The sequence below is a fragment of the Zootoca vivipara genome, chromosome 2 (genome assembly GCF_963506605.1).
Source record: "Zootoca vivipara chromosome 2, rZooViv1.1, whole genome shotgun sequence".
NCBI classification, from domain to species: Eukaryota; Metazoa; Chordata; class Lepidosauria; order Squamata; family Lacertidae; genus Zootoca; species Zootoca vivipara.
The window spans coordinates 52,737,219-52,756,055 of NC_083277.1; the positions used below are offsets into that span (position 1 = coordinate 52,737,219).

At 43.7% G+C, this 18,837-nt stretch overlaps 1 protein-coding gene across 3 annotated transcripts in view; it reads right to left on the reverse strand.

Annotated features, from left to right (window-relative positions):
- The window catches only part of RAD54L2 (RAD54 like 2), a 63,844-nt gene that overhangs the window by 13,190 nt on the left and 31,817 nt on the right, over positions 1 to 18,837 (reverse strand). For all 3 annotated transcript variants that reach the window (XM_035106070.2, XM_060271524.1, XM_035106072.2), the window contains 13 exons: positions 18,065 to 18,263; positions 16,065 to 16,204; positions 14,551 to 14,685; positions 10,914 to 11,146; positions 10,533 to 10,715; positions 9,884 to 10,017; positions 7,427 to 7,623; positions 6,660 to 7,002; positions 3,804 to 3,981; positions 2,758 to 3,009; positions 2,097 to 2,215; positions 797 to 915; positions 339 to 438 (listed from right to left, as the gene is read on the reverse strand). In XM_035106070.2, the coding sequence (XP_034961961.2) occupies positions 339 to 438; positions 797 to 915; positions 2,097 to 2,215; positions 2,758 to 3,009; positions 3,804 to 3,981; positions 6,660 to 7,002; positions 7,427 to 7,623; positions 9,884 to 10,017; positions 10,533 to 10,715; positions 10,914 to 11,146; positions 14,551 to 14,685; positions 16,065 to 16,204; positions 18,065 to 18,263 (2,332 nt within the window). The remainder of the gene's footprint in view (positions 1 to 338; positions 439 to 796; positions 916 to 2,096; positions 2,216 to 2,757; positions 3,010 to 3,803; positions 3,982 to 6,659; positions 7,003 to 7,426; positions 7,624 to 9,883; positions 10,018 to 10,532; positions 10,716 to 10,913; positions 11,147 to 14,550; positions 14,686 to 16,064; positions 16,205 to 18,064; positions 18,264 to 18,837) is intronic.

Sequence of the window (18,837 nt, forward strand, 5' to 3'; positions counted from 1 at the left end):
TGGTAAATGTCCCCTTGCAGAGAAGGAGGTAACACACACACACACACACACACACACACACACGTTCTATTGTGCCTGGGAATCATATCTTGTGTGGGGACTGTTGCTTTTGCTCAAAACCTGGTGTAAAATTTTAATCAGAAGTTAGCAATAACTTCTGAAGATAACTATGGAATGATTAGTGCAGACCTCCAAGGTTTCTAAAAGGTCTTAAGGCCATCCTTTCAACTGGATCAAATGCCAAGGATTCTTGGTGACAAATACCTCATTAGACACCGCAGTCAATCGCATGCCCTACTCCACCCCAATTTGCTATTTGTATCAGGTGGACAACTTACCGTGTGGAAAGAAGGAAGAGTGAAACCGAAATGTTGCTGGGGTCATTGAACTGGTTAATCAGCCGCTCCCTCTCGGAGGCTGAAGTACTACCATCCAGACCTACCCAGTGGAAAATGCATACAAAATGGTTTTTTTTAAAAAAAATCCCACAACATTCATAAAAATAAAACAATTATTGGCAATTGTAATGTTTTGCTTGTTTGCTAATATCCATGTGACATTGACATAGGAGTGGGGGGGAAATACTCAAGTATCAAAATACAACTACTTCTATCCAAAACCAAACAAATGCCTGAAAGCAATTCGTCTGAAAATGAAGGTAGAACCATGCACATCTCCATGGGAAGCAACCAAAAAGGTTGCAGATAAACTAGATAAAATGGATACATTTTCAGGAAGATCAGCCCAGCTGCAAACAATTAGTACTCCAGATGATGGAAGGACATGCTGTACTTACGATAATAATTCACATTTCGGACCCAATTATGGATTCCTTGTGATTCCAAGCCTGGAATAGAAGGCACTGGTCTCTTTGCCAAGAAATCCTCAATGACAGACAACGTGGAAAGGCTTTGGCTGCAAGAGACAAAGAACTCTACTCAGAAGGATAAATGAAAGATTTTTTAAAAAATCCACAGTATAATTTGAAAAGAAAAAAGGAGATCCTATTTACAAGTGCAAAAGCCAGTCTGCACCCTGGCAGCTTATAATAAACAATGTTCTGTTTCACATAATTTAACACACTTCTCATCTGCAACACATGCATGAGGCACAGGCAGGAATCCAAGGCTCTTTATTTTTAAAATATATTTGAAAGAATGATGAAAATAGAAAATATTATGCTATCAATTGAGGACAGAACAGACAATGGGTGGATTCAGACTTTCAGCACGATCCTAACAAAGTCTACTCAGAAGTAAGTTCTGCTGAATACTGCAGGGACTTATTCCAAGGGCAGGTGGGGTTAGGACTGCAGCCATAGTTGGCTAACAAGTTCAAGGGAGTCATCTCTAGGAATAACTGAGCCTGGACCCAACCCAGTGGATCTGCCAAATCAAAAAGCAGATTTACATTCAATACTTCTCTCTTTGGTCAAAAGCAGCTCACAATAAAATCAGTATTAAAATTATCCTGCAGAACAACCAAAACATATTTGAATCTAAATCTTAATACCCGAAATCTAACAAGCTGGTTGAACTTACAGAAGAGAAGCTTAATCATTTTATGAAAAACATAAAAGAGTAGGAATCCCTGGATAAAGAATGGGAAGGATGGGATGCCACAACCGAGAAGACCCATTATACTTCAGACATCAAGAGCTTTTGCAACAGGGCCTCCTCAGAACACTGGGAGGAATATATGAGAATGGTGTTTCTAACAAATAACTAGGCATAGATGATTTAAGGATGTAAATGTTAACATCAGCACATTGAATTAGGCCTCAAAACCAAGTGACAACCAGATAGCTCTTTAAAGGACAGTAGTAATGTGGTCACTTTCCTAGGCCCCGGAATGGCCAGGGCGCTGTAATTTCCAAGCATTCTTCACTGGCAGCCATGAAATTGTGAAGAAAACATACACAGAGAGATAATTGTCTTCTGCAGCGGACTTTGTTGCCCAGGATTACTGAGAAACCTGCTTTAAGGTCTGGTTTTGTTTTTTTTATAAACAGCTGGATTGGAGTCAATTGTATTTAGTCACATTTAGCAAGACTCTACAGCAGGAACAAGATCCAAAGTAATGTAATGGCCCCGTACCTGAAGACTAATAATTTGTCTCCAAGTTTCACACTCTCGTCCACAAGATGAAACAGCAACACCATCTTAGGCGAATTTTGCAAAACTCCTGTCTGGTAATCACAAAGGATGTCTTTCGCCTGTGGGTAAAACGGGAACATTCAGTACCATCATGAACAGAGTTTGCTGCTGTATCCCAGTTCACCAATCCACTACTTAATACTCCCTAACTTCCTAAACGTGATCAGAAACCAAGGCAATGGGCGTAAATGACATGTGAAAAACACACTTTCTATTCAGAAACAAATCTTTCACACAACATTATGTCACAAGTCATTCAAAAAGAGGCAAAACATAATAATAATTGATCCCTGGACAGATAATTTAATATCCACCCTGTCTTTCATACCTGGGGATTATTAGCATGAGATACCTCAACTAAAGTGGCGACTCACAGCAGTATACTGTTATGTATTATTTCAGATCCAAGTACATATTGAATTGGACTGAGCAATTTGAGAAGCAGCACATTGGCTAATTATTCCAGGAAATATGGGCAAAATTACCAGATTCAAACAGTGCGCAGTAAAAGAGCCTGTTCCAACCTAAGAATCTTTCTTTAGGCTTGAGGAAAAGGGAGGAAGGAATCAATCACATTGGAAGTTTTGATGCTAGTACTCACCCACTCATACGTTACAACCTGATTGGCTCTTTCCTGAAAGGGATTGAAGCCAATGCCCTGAATGTATTTGCTGTTGGTCGCTTCCCCAATTGGTGATGCCAAAGCATTGTTCTCTGTTTTGACTTTCATTCCCTGTGACTGGCAGCGTGAATTGGTACTGGCCGTGCCGAGGTCATCCACATCCAGGTCCTGCTCATTAGCCAAATTCTCTTTCTGTAATGCTTCATATAGCACATCAGGGTGATTCCAGATCTGAAAGGAGATGGCAGGTTACTCTGCAACCATTTAGTCTAAAATACTTCAGAAATTCCATTTATTAATGTCTAGGTAGTTTTTTATTTCCTGGGACTTGTGGCTATTTTATTTATCTTTAGCCATTTGTTGCTCTACTACTCAAGGGGCTGAGAATGGGAAACAGCAACTCCACGAAAAGCCCATGCCACCAAAGGGATTGCAGCCTGGAATCTTCTGCTTGCAAAGCAAGATGCTTGACCACTGAGCCTCTCAAAAGGAAGTGTGTCCAACATCTTCTCATGCTACTAATTAGTCTGTGGTCAGACAAAGAACTGTAATCAAGATACTCCAAGCCAAACCACCGTAACACAAATCTTTCTGGTTACAGGTAGGTAGCCGTGTTGGTCTGGATCGAAGTAAAATAAAAAAAATTCCTTCAGTAGCACCTTAAAGACCAACTAAGTTTTTATTTTGGTATGAGCTTTCGTGTGCATGCACACTTCTTCAGATACAGTGAAATGGAAGTTCCATTTCACTGTATCTGAAGAAGTGTGCATGCACACGAAAGCTCATACCAAAATAAAAACTTAGTTGGTCTTTAAGGTGCTACTGAAGGAATTTTTTTTATTTTACAAATCTTTCTCACTCAGGAAATATTCCGTACTTCCCAGTAGGAGCTTGGTCTCAAAAGATGACAACTGTGCTATTCAGTATCACCACAATGCTATAGAACGTCGATACATTCGTATGGAATTCCTCCCCTTTCCATGGACCCCACACAAAACATCAGTCTCTTTCCTGTTTAGACATACCTTGCAACAGACACAGAAAGCCTTGAGTGGATTCAGTCCCAGCCAGCCACTGTTGCCTGCATCACGAAACCGGTTCATGAACTCAGTGTAAAGAGCCCGCTGGATCTTTGACAAACGCACTAAGATGACATGCTCTTCCTTGTAGGGAAGCTGAACTTTCAAGACATTGTGCCCTCGCCTACAAAATCAGTCAAAAAGAAGAAGGTCAGGAGAGGGAGTGCTCAGTCTGCAGTCTCTGCAGTGGACTTAAGGACAAAATGTAACTTCCCTGCTGTACTACTGAGGAGGGAAAGCACAGATCACCTAACTTTATGTGTGATTTATTAATGATAATGACAAGATCTCAAGCATGAGAAACACTTGTAATTTCTAGGGGGGGGGGGGTTCCCATGTTAAGTCTCTACTTGCCACAATGCTGTACCTCCACTGCTGGGAGATAATATGCCTCTGAATACCAGTTGCTGGGAATCACAAGTGGAGAAAGCCCTGTTGCGCTCAGGTTCTGCTCCCTGGTTTCCCACAGGCATCTGGTTGGCCACTGTGAGCAAAGGATGCTGGACTAGATGGGCCACTGGCCTGATCCAGCAGGGCCTTTCTTAGGTTATTTAGAGTCCTGTGGCATCACAAAGACTTCAAAATTCATCATGATAGAAGCTGGGGGTTGCTAGCCTAGGCACTGTACCTGCCCCCATCCCCCCAAAAAGCTTCTTTGTGGCCCTAAGTGCCCTCCCAAATTTGTCATTTTAAGAAAATGTTTTCATTAGCTTTTTAAAAAATATTGCCTGTTCCTGTGTATTTCTTACTGCGATGTCATGATGCCAGAAGTCCCCTCCACTTTTTTAAAAGTAATAATTACTTTAAAATGTGTTTAAACTATTACTATACTATACTATACTATACTATACTATACTATACTATACTATACTATACTATAATTATGATTGCTCCCATAGGTCCCGTGCTGTGATGTACTGCTGCCAAATAATTTGTGTCCCTTCAAGCTCCCGCCACAATTTCTAATTTTAAAAAATTGCTGTACATTCCAGCCCAGGGGTCGGCAACGTGCAGCCCATGGACTGGATGCAGCCCATGAATATCGTTTTATCGCCCCACAAGCCACCTGCAAACTGAGCCACCCGCTTGGCAAGTCCCACATGCACTGCGCTAAACCAGCGCGGTGCGGGGACTCACCGAGTGGCACCGGAAATGGCATCAGTGCATGCGCAGATACCAGAAATCGCATCTGCGCATGTCCAGACGCCAAAAATTGCTTCTGCGCAGGCACAATTTTCAGCGTCTGGGCATGCGCAGACGCGATTTCTGGCATCACGCTGCTCCAGTCCAGCCCATGGACGATCTCTGTGGGAGTGATCCAGCCCATGGCCGGTAAACCTTGCCAACCCCTATTCCAGCAGGTTCCCTGCTGTGATTCTATAATGCAAAAAGGGGATGCTGACACACACCCTTACAAACAAAAAAAGGTTTGTTTTTTAAAAAAATCTTTATTATTATTGACCGTTGCCACTTTTACTCTTTGGTCACATCCATTTTGACATGCCCCATGGGTCAATCCTCCACTCAAAAAAGGTTAGCCGCCCCTGAAATAAGCATTCACGGATGAAATAGACTGTAAGCCATAAAAGCGTATGCCATAATAAATTTGTACGTCTGTAGAGAACCACAAGAGGATGAGATGGTTGGACAGTGTTCTTGAAGCTACGAACATGAGTTTGACCTAACTGCGGGAGGCAGTGGAAGACAGGAGTGCCTGGCGTGCTATGGTCCATGGGGTCACGAAGAGTCAGACACGACTAAACAACAACAGAGAACCACAAGATGCTTTGTTGTTTGCGCTCATTGATGGAAGTGGACAATTGTTCTTCTTAGGCCACTGCAAGATTTGAGCCGTGCCTCTGGGATTGCTATAACTTCCCAATTGGACATTTGAGTAAAAATTTAATCTACAGCAATACACAACTCAAACTGAGCTTGCAATTGTCAGATCTTTGTAAATTACATTCATAAGCTTGGATGGAAAATGTTACACAAGCAGGCTGCTATTCACAACACTGCACTAGATTTAACAGCACGTTCCATTCTTGGGCAAGGTGATTGAGCAGGTGGTTGCTGAACAACTCCAGGCATGCCTGGAGGATGCAGACCATTTGGATCCCTTCCAATCGGGATTCAGGCCTCACCATGGGACTGAAACTGCCTTGGTCATGCTGGTTGATGATCTCCGGCGGGCTAGGGACAAAGGTGAGAGCTGTTTCCTGGTTCTGCTGGATCTCTCAGCGGCTTTTGATACAATCGATCATAACATCCTTCTGGACCGTCTAGAGGAGCTGGGAGCTGGGGGCACTGTTATACAGTGGTTCCGCTCCTTCCTCCTGGGCCATGTCCAGAAAGTGGTGGTGGGGGATGAGTGTTCAGACCCCTGGGCCCTCACTTGTGGGGTGCCTCAGGGTTCTGTCCTCTCCCCCATGCTTTTTAACATCTACCTGAAGCCGCTGGGAGAGATCATCAGGCGGTTTGGGCTGGGTGTCAAGACAAAACTTAAAAGTGGAAAAATAATGTCTCAACTCACAAATGCAATTCAACAATTTGACAAAATGCCAACTCAAAAAACCACGGTCAACCTTCAAAATAATTTGTTTCTAACTCTGACATAGCATTTCTCTGATGATGGTAGGTTCCGACCCAGCAGACATTAGCTGATCATGATAGGTTTCTGTTTTCAGATCCAAAAGTCCAGTTTACTGAACTGACTCGCAGTACTCAACAATGTGGCTCAGCACAAGGCTCAAAAGAATTGTTGAGAAAAACTAAGGTGCTGGCAATCTGATGTGGCCTCACCTTTGTACAAAGCCCTCCAGCAGGCTGTGCAGGACGTGACTGCGATACCTCATGAGGCGAACATCCTGAGGGGTGCTATCAATACACTGTCCATTCAGGATGGGGCGCTCAAACATGTTACTGAACTCCTGCCGGGTACCAAGAAAGTCGGGACGGACGAAGTCCACCATACACCAATACTCAATTAGGTTGTTCTGCAGAGGGTAGCCAGTGAGTACCACCCGTCGCCGAGATCGGATGCTCTTCAATGCCTGAGAGGTGCTAGCATGGCAATTCTTTATCCGATGTCCCTCATCACAAATCACCACATCTGGCCCAGGGCGGGACAAAGCTTTCTCGATTCCTGAACAAACAAAAAAAAGCAACACAGGAAGCTGTTGTTCACAATTCTTGATTAATGCAAAAAAAAAAGTAAGTGAAAAATCCAGTAAAGGAAAATGTATAGGTCAGAAAACATGAATGGATTATAGTGATAGCCATTCCAATCTGAAGACGGACACTGGTGACAGAAGGACACTGAAACCTTCTTCAATGGCTTAGGCGAGGATTACCATGGCTCTTGTTTAAAATTCCCAGTGAGACACTTCATAGAACACCTGTCCATTCAATCTATGTTAGAGATAAATATAATAGGGCCTCTGTTTCTAAACAATTTTTGGTTAATAATTTTCCCCGTGTCCTCATATTAGTAAAAAGAACTATCTAAGGATTGCATCTATTAGAATGGAAGTAAAATTAAGAGTTTTAAAAGACAAAAGGCTCTGAACCTTTTAAAAGCTCCTGCTGACGATCCTCTTCATCCAAATCTATAATGACAGGGCCAGTCTGTTTTTTGCTTTTTTTCTTTCTGCCTGTGGCAAAGGATTTTTTCAATGAAAGGAGACGATACATCTCATAACCCATCAGCAACACACCGCCATCAGTCACCCAATCAGTTACCACTTTGGCACGAGCTGCTGTGGTCCTGTAGAGAAAAAAAAAACAAACGTACCAATCAGAAGGAAAACTGTGCTGGTGCTTCTGAAACAGGTGAATTCAACAAAAGACAGGTGTGTGCTGAAAGCATGTAAAACAGTGGCTCTCAAATGTTGTCATAGTGAGTCCCAACATCACTTAAGCATTCTGAAGTTTCATAAACAGTGAGAAAGTTCACCGACAGTTCTGTTTGCTATAGATAGTATTAGGGAGGCAAGGCCAAACCAATGCTTAAGAAAGAGGGCAAAGCTATATGATCATATTGTGCTTAAGGCATGGAACCTAATCATGCAAACAACAGCCATTTCAGAAAAATTAAAGGATGACCTGTTTTTCCCTGCCACTGACAGCCACTCACAAGGTGGGACAGTTTACTTTTTCTGCTGCACAAACTGGAGACTGGTTGTGGCTTAGTCTGTTGCTTCTTAATACCATTCAAAGTGCCATAGGAAGGGTGAGGAAATAATTTGCACAGCCCAGCCTGCCTGCAACTCCTTTAGATAAGCTAACGGTACAGTTTGAGACAAGAAAGCATTTATTAGGATCAGAAAACAATGAGTATATACTACAAATGAGGAATTGTTCTGCTAGAATTGAGATGATTGCAACAGATATTCAGGATCTGAACAAACAGAAAAATGATAGTGTTTATTCCATAAGATAACTGCCATAGAACTGACATCAGGAACCATAAGACTGAAAAACCAGTAGGAGAACACTTCAATCTCCCAGGGTATTCTATACAAGATCTCAAAGCAGCTGTTTTATTACAGAGAAATTTCAGGAACAGACTGGAAAGAGAAGTTGCTGAATTGGAAATCATTACCAAGCTTAAAACCATGGAAGCACCTGGGATGAATAGAGACATCGGATTCTTATCTCATTATGCATGATCAAGCTTTCTTTAGCACCTCAGCCCAGGACTAATTGCAGCCACCAGCAGCCATTAACGGCCATCTACAGGTTTACCACTCCCATCAGCCCATCACCCATTCCCACCCACCCCCACCACCCTCTGTATATATATAGGGTCTGACACTTCTGTTTCTAGTGTATCTGAAGTGTGCATGCACACGAAAGCTCATACCAAAATATAAACTTAGTTGGTCTTTAAGGTGCTACTGAAGGAATTTTTTTATTTTGCCATAGAACTGTTTTATGCCAACAGGTCCTTGCAGATTAAAATTTTATGCAAAATTTTGGAAGCTGGGTCAAAATATGGCCGATGAACCACAACTATTGGCCAGGGTTAGTCTCCATGAACATTTAATTAATTTAATTTAATTTCTTCCAATTAATTTATGTTTGCATTAAGTTGCTGGTGCAGGATCTCTGTGGAATTATTTTCTCTCTGTAGACTTAGATCATGTAGACTTAGTTCCCATGAAGCCAATCAGTTTCAGCTTTCAGGAGGCAAGTCAAGACAGCACAGTTTTGGAAAACATTTAAGAGTACAGTGGACCCTCTGGTTACGGATTTAATTCATTCTGGGGGCCGCTTCTGCATGCGCGCACAGCGCGATAGAGCACTTCTGCGCATGTGCACATGGCGAAACCTGGTAGAATACACTTCCAGGTTTGCAGTGTTTGTAACCTGAAAGTTACTGTACATATCAGAGCGGTATGTAACCAGAGGTTCCACTGTAGTGTGCAGCACCTACTGTACATTTTGTAACTCCCTGTCTACTGACTTCAGACAGGCACCTTCACTGTACTCTTTTCCGTGCCTGCTTAAAACATTTTGTTTAGAAATGCCTATCTGAACACACAGATGTTGATGTGTTTTCATAGAATCATAGAATCGTAGAGTTGGAAGAGACCACAAGGGCCATCCAGTCCAACCCCCTGCCAAGCAGGAAACACCATCAAAGTTTTAATTGCTTTTTAGTCCAATGTTAAATTTCATCATCTTTTAAATGGTTTTAGTTAGTTATTTTTAACTTTGCTATTGATAATTTAAAAATTTCTTGTAAGCTGCTTAGAGATTTTACTACAATCAAGCTAACTTGATTGTTAACTAAAATAATGTGCCTATAAGCCCTATGGTGATGGTTTAATGAAAGGTGCTTTTACCTGTTATATTTACTGTTATATTAATTTTTATCAGCCATTTTGCATACAAAGGTTTATTTAAGCAGTTTTGTTCACTTATGCAAGCTGCTTTGAGGACCTTCAAGGGCCAAAAGGCAGGGTATAAACAGCAGTAACAGCTCTACGCAACACCTGTGTAAGGGAATTAATTGCACTTACTTGTGTTCATCATTCAAGATATGGACTTTGAAGGTACGAGGCTGAATCTCTTTTGGATCACAGTCAGCAGGAAGGGCTTCTGGTGCTGGAAGCCACATGTTGAACTCAGCTAGCCAGTTTTGAAGAGTGTTTACCTGTAAGAAAAGAGGGTGATGGGAAGTGTGAGATACACCAGTTAGGATTCTGAAGCAAAGACCACAGAACTCTGAGGATTCAAGGACAAAACCAGCTTTTCAGGTTCAAGTTCATGCGAGTATTTATTCACATGTAACTCAACTGGTTTTTAAAGGATGTAACAAATACAAGTCTTCTCAAGTGTGTGTGTGGGGGAGAGAGAGAGAGAGAGAGAGAGAGAGAGAGAGAGAGAGAGAGAGAGAGAGAGAGAGAGAGAGAGAGAGAGAGAGAGATATGTGGTGGAAAAGGGTAAGGGGATAGCTAAGGAAAAGCACATGGTATCTCCTGCATCTGCTCTTCAGTGCAAGAACTTAGCCTCTCTATGTAATCCTAAAATGGGTATAATTAAGTGGTGGGAAATGGAAGCCAAGAGACACCAGAGCTTGCTCTCAGTTTTGAAGGGCCCTTCCTCCTCCTTACTCCCTCCAACACCACACAAACAGAACCAACACACTCTTCTGCCCAGTCTACTTACGGGTACAATGGCCAAGACAGTCTTCGCCTCAATGTGCCGGAAAAGTACATCCAAAAAAGAGATGACCTGGAGGGTCTTGCCCAGCCCCATGCTATGAGCTAAGATACAGCCAAACCCACTGCTGGTTTTAAATCTTTCCAAGGATTCCACCAGATTATCATACAGGAAGCGGATACCACCAATCTGGAAAGAGTAACAAACAATGCCAAAGAGATTATGGATGGGAACGCAACAAACTGCTATGCTGTATATGCATTTCGTCACGTACATATGCAACATGACAAGGGCTCAGATTTATCAGTGCATGCTACACCAAAGTACAGCTTCTGAAAAGAAAGTTGCTGAAGTCCTTTTTATGTCCAGACTGAACATCTCCAGTACCTGGTGTGGTTTTACAGCTCGTGCAAGTTGAGGAGCCAGGTAAATGTCTTCTTCATTTGGTGGGTGGTTTATGTTGACAATTACTTGTCCTGAAGCATCTAACTGGTTTAGAGCATCATTCACGTGAGCACCACTGCTCTCTTCAGTAGCATCTTCATCCCCTTCATTGCCAGAGTCGCTGCTGTCTACAATCTGGAGGGATTCATCTTCTCCTGAACTTAATTCTATCACTTCTGTAAGACAACCAGATGTGGGAGATTAGCACCTCAATCGTATTTTTATCTCATTTGTAATGTACATATTGAACTACCGTGTTTCCCCCTTTTTAATACGTAGTCATAAAGTAAGCCAGGGCAGCAATTTTAAGCATTTGCGAAAGATAAGCCATACCCCGAAAATAAGACATAGTGTATCTCCATGCCTGCAGCAGCGCGGGCGGAGAGCTGAGCCAGCGGCCGGGCCTCTGTTGCTTCTAGCCCAGTTTCTAGTTTCTAGCCCAGCAGCTTGGAGCACCCAGGAGCACCGGAGCCAGCGGCCCTGCTTCTGCCTGGCCGAGGAGGCCTGCTGTTCCGCCGCCCGGAACCGGCTGCTGGAGCGCGCGGAGCGCCCAGCAGCCCCGGAGCCGAGCGCCAGAGCCAGCGGCCTCGCCTCCATCCGGCCGCCGCCGTCCCACCACCCGGAAACAGCTGCTGGAGCGCACGGAGCGCCCAGCAGCCCCGGAGCCGAGCGCCAGAGCAAGCGGCCTCAGCTCCATCCAGCCGCCGCCGCCCCGCCACCCGGAAATGGCTGCTGGAGCGCGCGGAGCGCCCAGCAGCCCCGGAGCCGAGCGCCAGAGCCAGCGGCCTCAGCTCCATCCAGCCACCGCCGTCCCGCCGCCCGGAAACGGCTGCTGGAGCGCACGGAGCGCCCAGCAGCCCCGGAGCTGAGCGCCAGAGCAAGCGGCCTCAGCTCCATCCAGCCGCCGCCGCCCCGCCGCCCGGAAACAGCTGCTGGAGCGCGCGGAGCGCCCAGCAGCCCCGGAGCCGAGCGCCAGAGCAAGCGGCCTCAGCTCCATCCAGCCGCCGCCGTCCCGCCGCCCGGAAACGGCTGCTGGAGCGCACGGAGCGCCCAGCAGCCCCGGAGCCGAGCGCCAGAGCAAGCGGCCTCAGCTCCATCCAGCCGCCGCCGTCCCGCCGCCCGGAAACGGCTGCTGGAGCGCACGGAGCGCCCAGCAGCCCCGGAGCCGAGCGCCAGAGCAAGCGGCCTCAGCTCCATCCAGCCGCCGCCGTCCCGCCGCCCGGAAACGGCTGCTGGAGCGCACGGAGCGCCCAGCAGCCCCGGAGCCGAGCGCCAGAGCAAGCGGCCTCAGCTCCATCCAGCCGCCGCCGCCGCCCCGCCACCCGGAAATGGCTGCTGGAGCGCGCGGAGCGCCCAGCAGCCCCGGAGCTGAGGGCCAGAGCCAGCGGCCTCGCCTCCACCCGGCCGCCGACGCTCCGCCGCCCCGCCGCCCGGAAACGGCTGCTGGAGCGCGCGGAACGCCGAGCAGCCCCGGAGCTCAGCGCCAGAGCCAGCGGCCTCGCCGTCGCCGTCCCGCCGCCTGGAAATGGCTGCTGGAGCGCGCGGAGCGCCCAGCTGCTCAAAGCGCCCAGCAGCGCTCAGACAGCCCAGCAGCATGGCGCGCAGTGCCCAGCAGTGCCCCGAGCCAGCAGCCTGGCCCGGCTAAGAAGACCTTAAGGTGCTGTAAAAACTGTAATAACGTAAAAAAAATAAGACATGCCACCAAAAATAAGCCACCCTGTGGTTTTTTGAGGGAAAAAAGCAATAAGACGGTGTCTTAAAATGTGGGAAACACGGTATCTGTTCCTGGGCCTTCATTTCCTCTTCTCTCTACGGTAGAAAACTAAGCAAAGTAATAAATTATGAAGGTTTAAAAATGTAACTAATCATGCTGACAAACTTAGTGCAGGCATATCCAGTAACTGAATATTAAACTACAGTATCTTGCAATTCTTTCATTTTGCTCTATTTTAAACTAGAGAGAGAGAGAAATGGGGGGGGGGGAATGAAGACACATGAGCACTGCTTTCATGAAATAATTGCAGAGTACGTGGAGAGATCAAGTAAAAGACAAGCGTAATTTTCATGTCGGTGATTTTACATATGCAAAAATCAGAAATAGATATCCATCTACAAATCAATCTATTCATTGATATATTGTGATGCTGTGCAATTTGAAGTTGGTCTCCTCTCTACTGCCACACAGGCCTGGATCAGAATCTTTAACTTTTGGCTCTTCTTTAATTTCACCCCTACTGGATTGCTTCTCGCTTGATTCACACCAAAAGCAGTTCGATTTAAGGTTATGCTTTCTTGGTTATTCACAACAACCAAGTTTAGGTCTCAGAAAAGCCTATTGAGGCAATGCCAGTTTGATACTGAATGGAACAATTTGCCAGCAATGAGAAAACTATGTCCCTGGTATGACTGTTTTTTAACTAGCCTCCGATACAATGGTGGTTTATCTATAGGATCTAGTGATTCTAAAATATAGACCAGGCTTCCTCAATACAATTCCCATCATCCCTGACCACTGGTCCTGCTAGCTAGGGATCATGGGGGTTGTAGGCCAAAAACATCTGGAGGGCCGAGATTGAGGAAGCCTGATATAGACCTTTCTCTTGAGAGCATGACTAAATGTGCTTCTTTCAGCAGTATTTGATGGTTGCTTCAAGGCAGGCATCCCCAAACTTCGGCCCTCCAGATGTTTTGGACTACAATTCCCATCTTCCCCGACCACTGGTCCTGTTAGCTAGGGATCATGGGAGTTGTAGGCCAAAACATCTGGGGGGCCGTAGTTTGGGGATGCCTGCTTTAAGGGAACTCCCTTCCATAACTGTATGTCCATGTGGTGATAGTAATACAGAAACAGTGGCCCATGCACTGCTATTTTGCTCTTCGTACAGAGACTTATGTAAAGAATTAATTATTCCAACACTATTATCTTAGCTGGGGCATTCAGCTGAGAGTCAGCTGATTTTTCCTTGCAAATCAAGGTAAGCTAGTGACAGCAAAATTTCTATCAAATGACATTAAGATAAGGGCCACAACTATGCAGAGTTTTCAATTGTTTACTTTTTAATTTTAATTTTGTTTAGAAATCTTACCTGTTCCATATATATATATATATATATATATATATATATATATATATATATATATATATTTGTACTTTATAAACAAATTGCAATGGCTGGTGCTTTTAAAATTACTATGGAAATTTTACCTGTTAAATTGTGTTCATGTTTGCATTTTTGTACACAAATTGCAATGACTAGCTGCTTATGCAAATAAATATAAACCTACATACATATGCAACTATCGATTCTATAATATATTGCATATATTCATCTATAAACTAGACTGGATTCAAACTACCCATGGGTGGCACTCTATTTACAGAGAGCTCTGCTGGAGGGGATATGGGGATTTTCACCAATTCCCCCTTCTCAGTGCCCTCCCCCCCACCCAGCTTTTTAGAGGGCTGGGAGACTCTCTGGAACAGCATTGGAGGTGGGGCTGGGGCTGCATGGAGAAAGGGGATACGAAAATGTTGTTGGGCACAGTGAGAGAATGCCAAGTGATTACTATCTGTTCTTACCATCTTTAATGCTATGGAGTCTTCCTTTGGAGTCATCCTCACTGCCACTGCTGGTACTGTCTAAGCAGATGACGTCTTCAGATAATACTTGAGGGGAAAGCTGAGCAACCTCTGCAGTTCTTAAAGCAATCTCCTCTAAACCAAAACAGTAAACAATAATAAAGAATGCTAAACAACCCAGAGGGAGGATATGAAACAAAAAACACCCACCTCATTCACTTACCTAAACACTACTGACTTTTAACTGGTTTTTTGCTTACCCAAGTTAGAGTTGATATACAAAGTTGTTTTGAAATTAACACTGCTTTAACTTACGTTTAACTTATAGCTAGATCACTTAATATTGTTCTTTAAAAAAAAACCTGAATAAAATGTTTTTCTGCAATTCCAGAAAACCTTTTTTTTTTAAGTAAAAAAGTATAAAAAAGCATGGTTACTCAAAATATTCTATGGTGCTTACTCCCAAGTAAGTGTGCAAAGTACTGTGGCCTTAAAAATAACATCAAGCTGTTATTTAAGAACAAGATCAAACAATTGCATAAAAAGCCTCTAATCAACTGCTAAAATCTTAAGAAGTAGTAAACACAAAAAAATGTTCATTACTTTACCACTCTTTCCTCCTTCTCAGCATAACCTGAACTCACTCTGAATAGCTCTGCATTTGATAGTACCACAGGCCATTACTTTGACCACAGACTTTTGACTTACATTAAAGATGATGGTAATGAGCCCATCTTTTATTAAAAGTAAGCCTTACTTAACATGAAAAATAGTTGTATAACATTTGACAGGTATACAACAACGCTAAGAAACCACAAGGACTGATGTACTGCAGCCATTCCTACAGTACTTGTGCAGGGGTTTAAATACCAAAGTAAAAACGGTAAAAAGATAAAGGACCCCTGGATGGTTAAGTCCAGTCAAACTTGACTATGAGGTCATGGCCAAGGGAGCCAGTGTTTGTCCACAGACAGCTTTCCGGGTCATGTGGCCAGCATGATGAAACCGCTTCTGGCACAAGGGAACACTGTGACGGAAGCCAGAGCGCACAGAAATGCCATTTACCTTCCTGCCGCAGCGATACCTATTTATCTACTTGCACTGGCATGCTTTCGAACTGCTAGGTTGGCAGGAGCTGGGACAGAGCAATGGGAGCTCACTTCGTCGTGGGGATTTGAACCGCCGACCTTCCGATTGGCAAGCCAAAGAGGCTCAGTGGTTTAGACCACAGCACCACCCGCATCCCTGATACTAAGGTAACCTATCAAATTCAGCCATCAAGCACAATCAGTGTCCGAAGGCCGGCCAAGTCTATTTTCACAGGATGAGGATAAAGGGAGGGTGGGTAGAAACCATGTATGCCACACTGTAATTGCCTTGGAAGGAAGATGAAATATAAATGCAAGAGTTTATCTAAGCCTTCTTTGGTGCAGCAAGTTTAGCCTGTGGGGAGGACTGAAGATAGTACTTGTCTTCAGGTAGGTTCAGAAGTAGTCACCATCATCACTGTTTACCTGGGAGAAACTCTAAGGGTACTGTGGGGATGCTGGCTTGATACTCCTTCCTTTGCTGCTCAAGTCGCTTCCTTCTTTCCAACTCCTCCTGCTGGGCTGCTTTTGTCACAGCTTCCAACTGGTCCTCCCGCAGTAGCTTCCTGAATGCACAAACAGAGAACATATTACTTCAAAAACAAAGTTTATCTATGCAGCTTCTGTTAGCTTCATTTTGCCAACTGGAATAAAATAAAACAAAACCTGGTGCACAGCTTTTTCAGAAGGAAAGTTACAGGAAGGCCCAAGAACACCACAGGTAGTATTTCAGTAGAGACAATTCACTTACAGCCGCAGGGCAAGTGCTTAATTTTATACTACTGTAGGAAGGGGCTGGCATTGAAGAGATTAATATATCTGATTCTGAAAGTTTTAATTGAAAGGTTGGAGGAAATAAGTTGCAGGTAAATATGGGCTGTACTACAGCGGCTTGAAGCTAAGTATGCATGCAAGTTAGCATATACAGGAAATGGGTCACATTCACATGTCTTCGAGTTGCAAAGAGGTAGAAAACATTTTGTTTTAAAAATAAAAGGCTAATATAAATACCCCAAGTGGTTTGACATTTGAAGTATGGCATGGCTTTACAGGGGGCACACTGCTAAACGGGGAGGGGGGGGAGATCCCTTTGCTATAAATAAAGTTATCTAAAACAGAGCGAAGTAGCGTAGGACCTATGTGATTTAACTGGTCTATATAGCTACATAGTTTTGCTGGCCTGGTAACTCACCTATGAGCTTGTCATTCCAGAAGAAAAGGCAGAGGGAAATTTTGGTGTTACCAGATATGGGCCACAGTCCTAATGCTCTCTACTATCAAGATTATTACATTGGTAATTGGTTTTAAAACAGCTTAGATTATGAACAACTTGGAAACATAACACTGCAAACCCGGAAGTAGTTGTTCTGGTTTGCGAAATTTGCCTTGGAAGCTGAACATGTTCTGCTTCCTGTTGAGTGTGTTCCGTTTGTAAATTGAGTCCCCTACTGCTAATCAGAGGCTTCCTGTTGAGTCTGTTGGCTGGTTGAGTCCCAAGCACCCAGGCAACACAGAGGTGATATTTGGAGCTTTAGTTTTTGCTATTTTTTGTGTTTATGTTTGTGTGGCTTTTTCCTTTTTTTTTTTTACTGTGACTTGTTCTTTGTTTTATGGGACTGACTTGTGACTGTGGCTTGTGACTTGTTTTCGTGACTGTGTGGAACCCATTTCAGCTACTGATTGATTGATTGTATAACTGCCCCCCATCCAAACAATGACTATCATCAGTGCACGTAAGAAAAAATAATAATTTTAATTTTTATCATCTACAATACTGTCTTATTTATTTTATAGTACAGTACATTGATTATTGCTTTCATTTTATGGATCAATGGTTAGATAGTAAAATTCATGTTAAATTGCTGTTTTAGGGGTTATTTTTACAAGTCTGGAATGGCTTGATCCATTTTGCATTACTTTCTATGGGAAAGCACACCTTCGTTTTAGAAGGCTTTGGTTTTGGAACAGACTTCTGGAACGGATTAAGTTAGGGAACCAAGGTACCACTGTATATTGCTGTGGATAACACACTTCCTGGAAAAAAAGAATTGCAAAATAATTTTTAAAAGCATGTAATGCTAATTAAAGCTCCAAAAGTGCTGTTGGTTCAAAGGAAGGAGCATCAGATTATTGCCACTCTTTCATGGGATTCTGTGAGAATATTCTCAAGGGATCTATCATCAATCATCAATGATCTATCTATTTGCCTTCTAAATTTGTGTTTCAATATTTTCCTTGTAATAACCACCAAACCTGTGATCTTCCCCTTCAGCAGTATCATTTCATTTCCATTTTAGCATATGTCTACAGCTCTTGAACACACCATCCTAAGTTGGGTTCAAGGGACAGTAATAAACAACACTGATAATGACAATCTGGCAATTACTACTCAAATCCTGTACACATTTTTTAAAAATGCTGTTCACCTTATGTTCCTCCTCATATGAGAAGGTTTCTGAGCCCTCTTCTTTTTGGTGTCCTCAGAGGCCAGGCTCTTGTGCTGATTCTGCAACAGTTTCTCTGCCTGTTCACTCTGAGATGAGGTAGTTGAAGTAGAGCGTTGCCATTCCCCATCTTCACCATGTTGAACAAGATCACTGCCAAACACCGCTTCATGGGACTGGTCTGAAACAAAGAAAGTTAGAGTAAGTTGTACAAAATCAACTATTTCTCTCTCGCTCTCGCTCTTTCCACATGTGCTAATTCAAACCAAGAAGCCAAATAACTTCTTGAGCTTTATCAGTCCTTAAGATGATGAAAACCCAAGTTTCCAAACTTATTTTGTAGACACCCTCACTCACAAAAGAATTTGAGTTCTGGCAATAGGTTGGACATTTATGACAGCTGCCACATGGTCCAATGCCACTTGAGCAAAATGATACATATGTACTTATGTGTGTGTGTGTTGTTTGTATGTACACACACACACACACACACACACCAGACATGAGTGGAACTGACGTAATTACTATGCCATGGCCACAGTTACCTCTTAAATAACCATGATATCCTGCCTGCTGAGGTTTTCCTGATGGAATGGTGTGGAGTTGAACTATGTCAGGAGTGGAGAACCTCCGGTTTGTGGGTCAAGCATGGCCCGCTAAGCTATTTCTGGGAAGCCACGCAACATCATGTGTCAGGTGCTAAATAGGGCGGGACTTCAAAGGAACAATCAGAGGTTAAAGTAAGCTCCCATTTT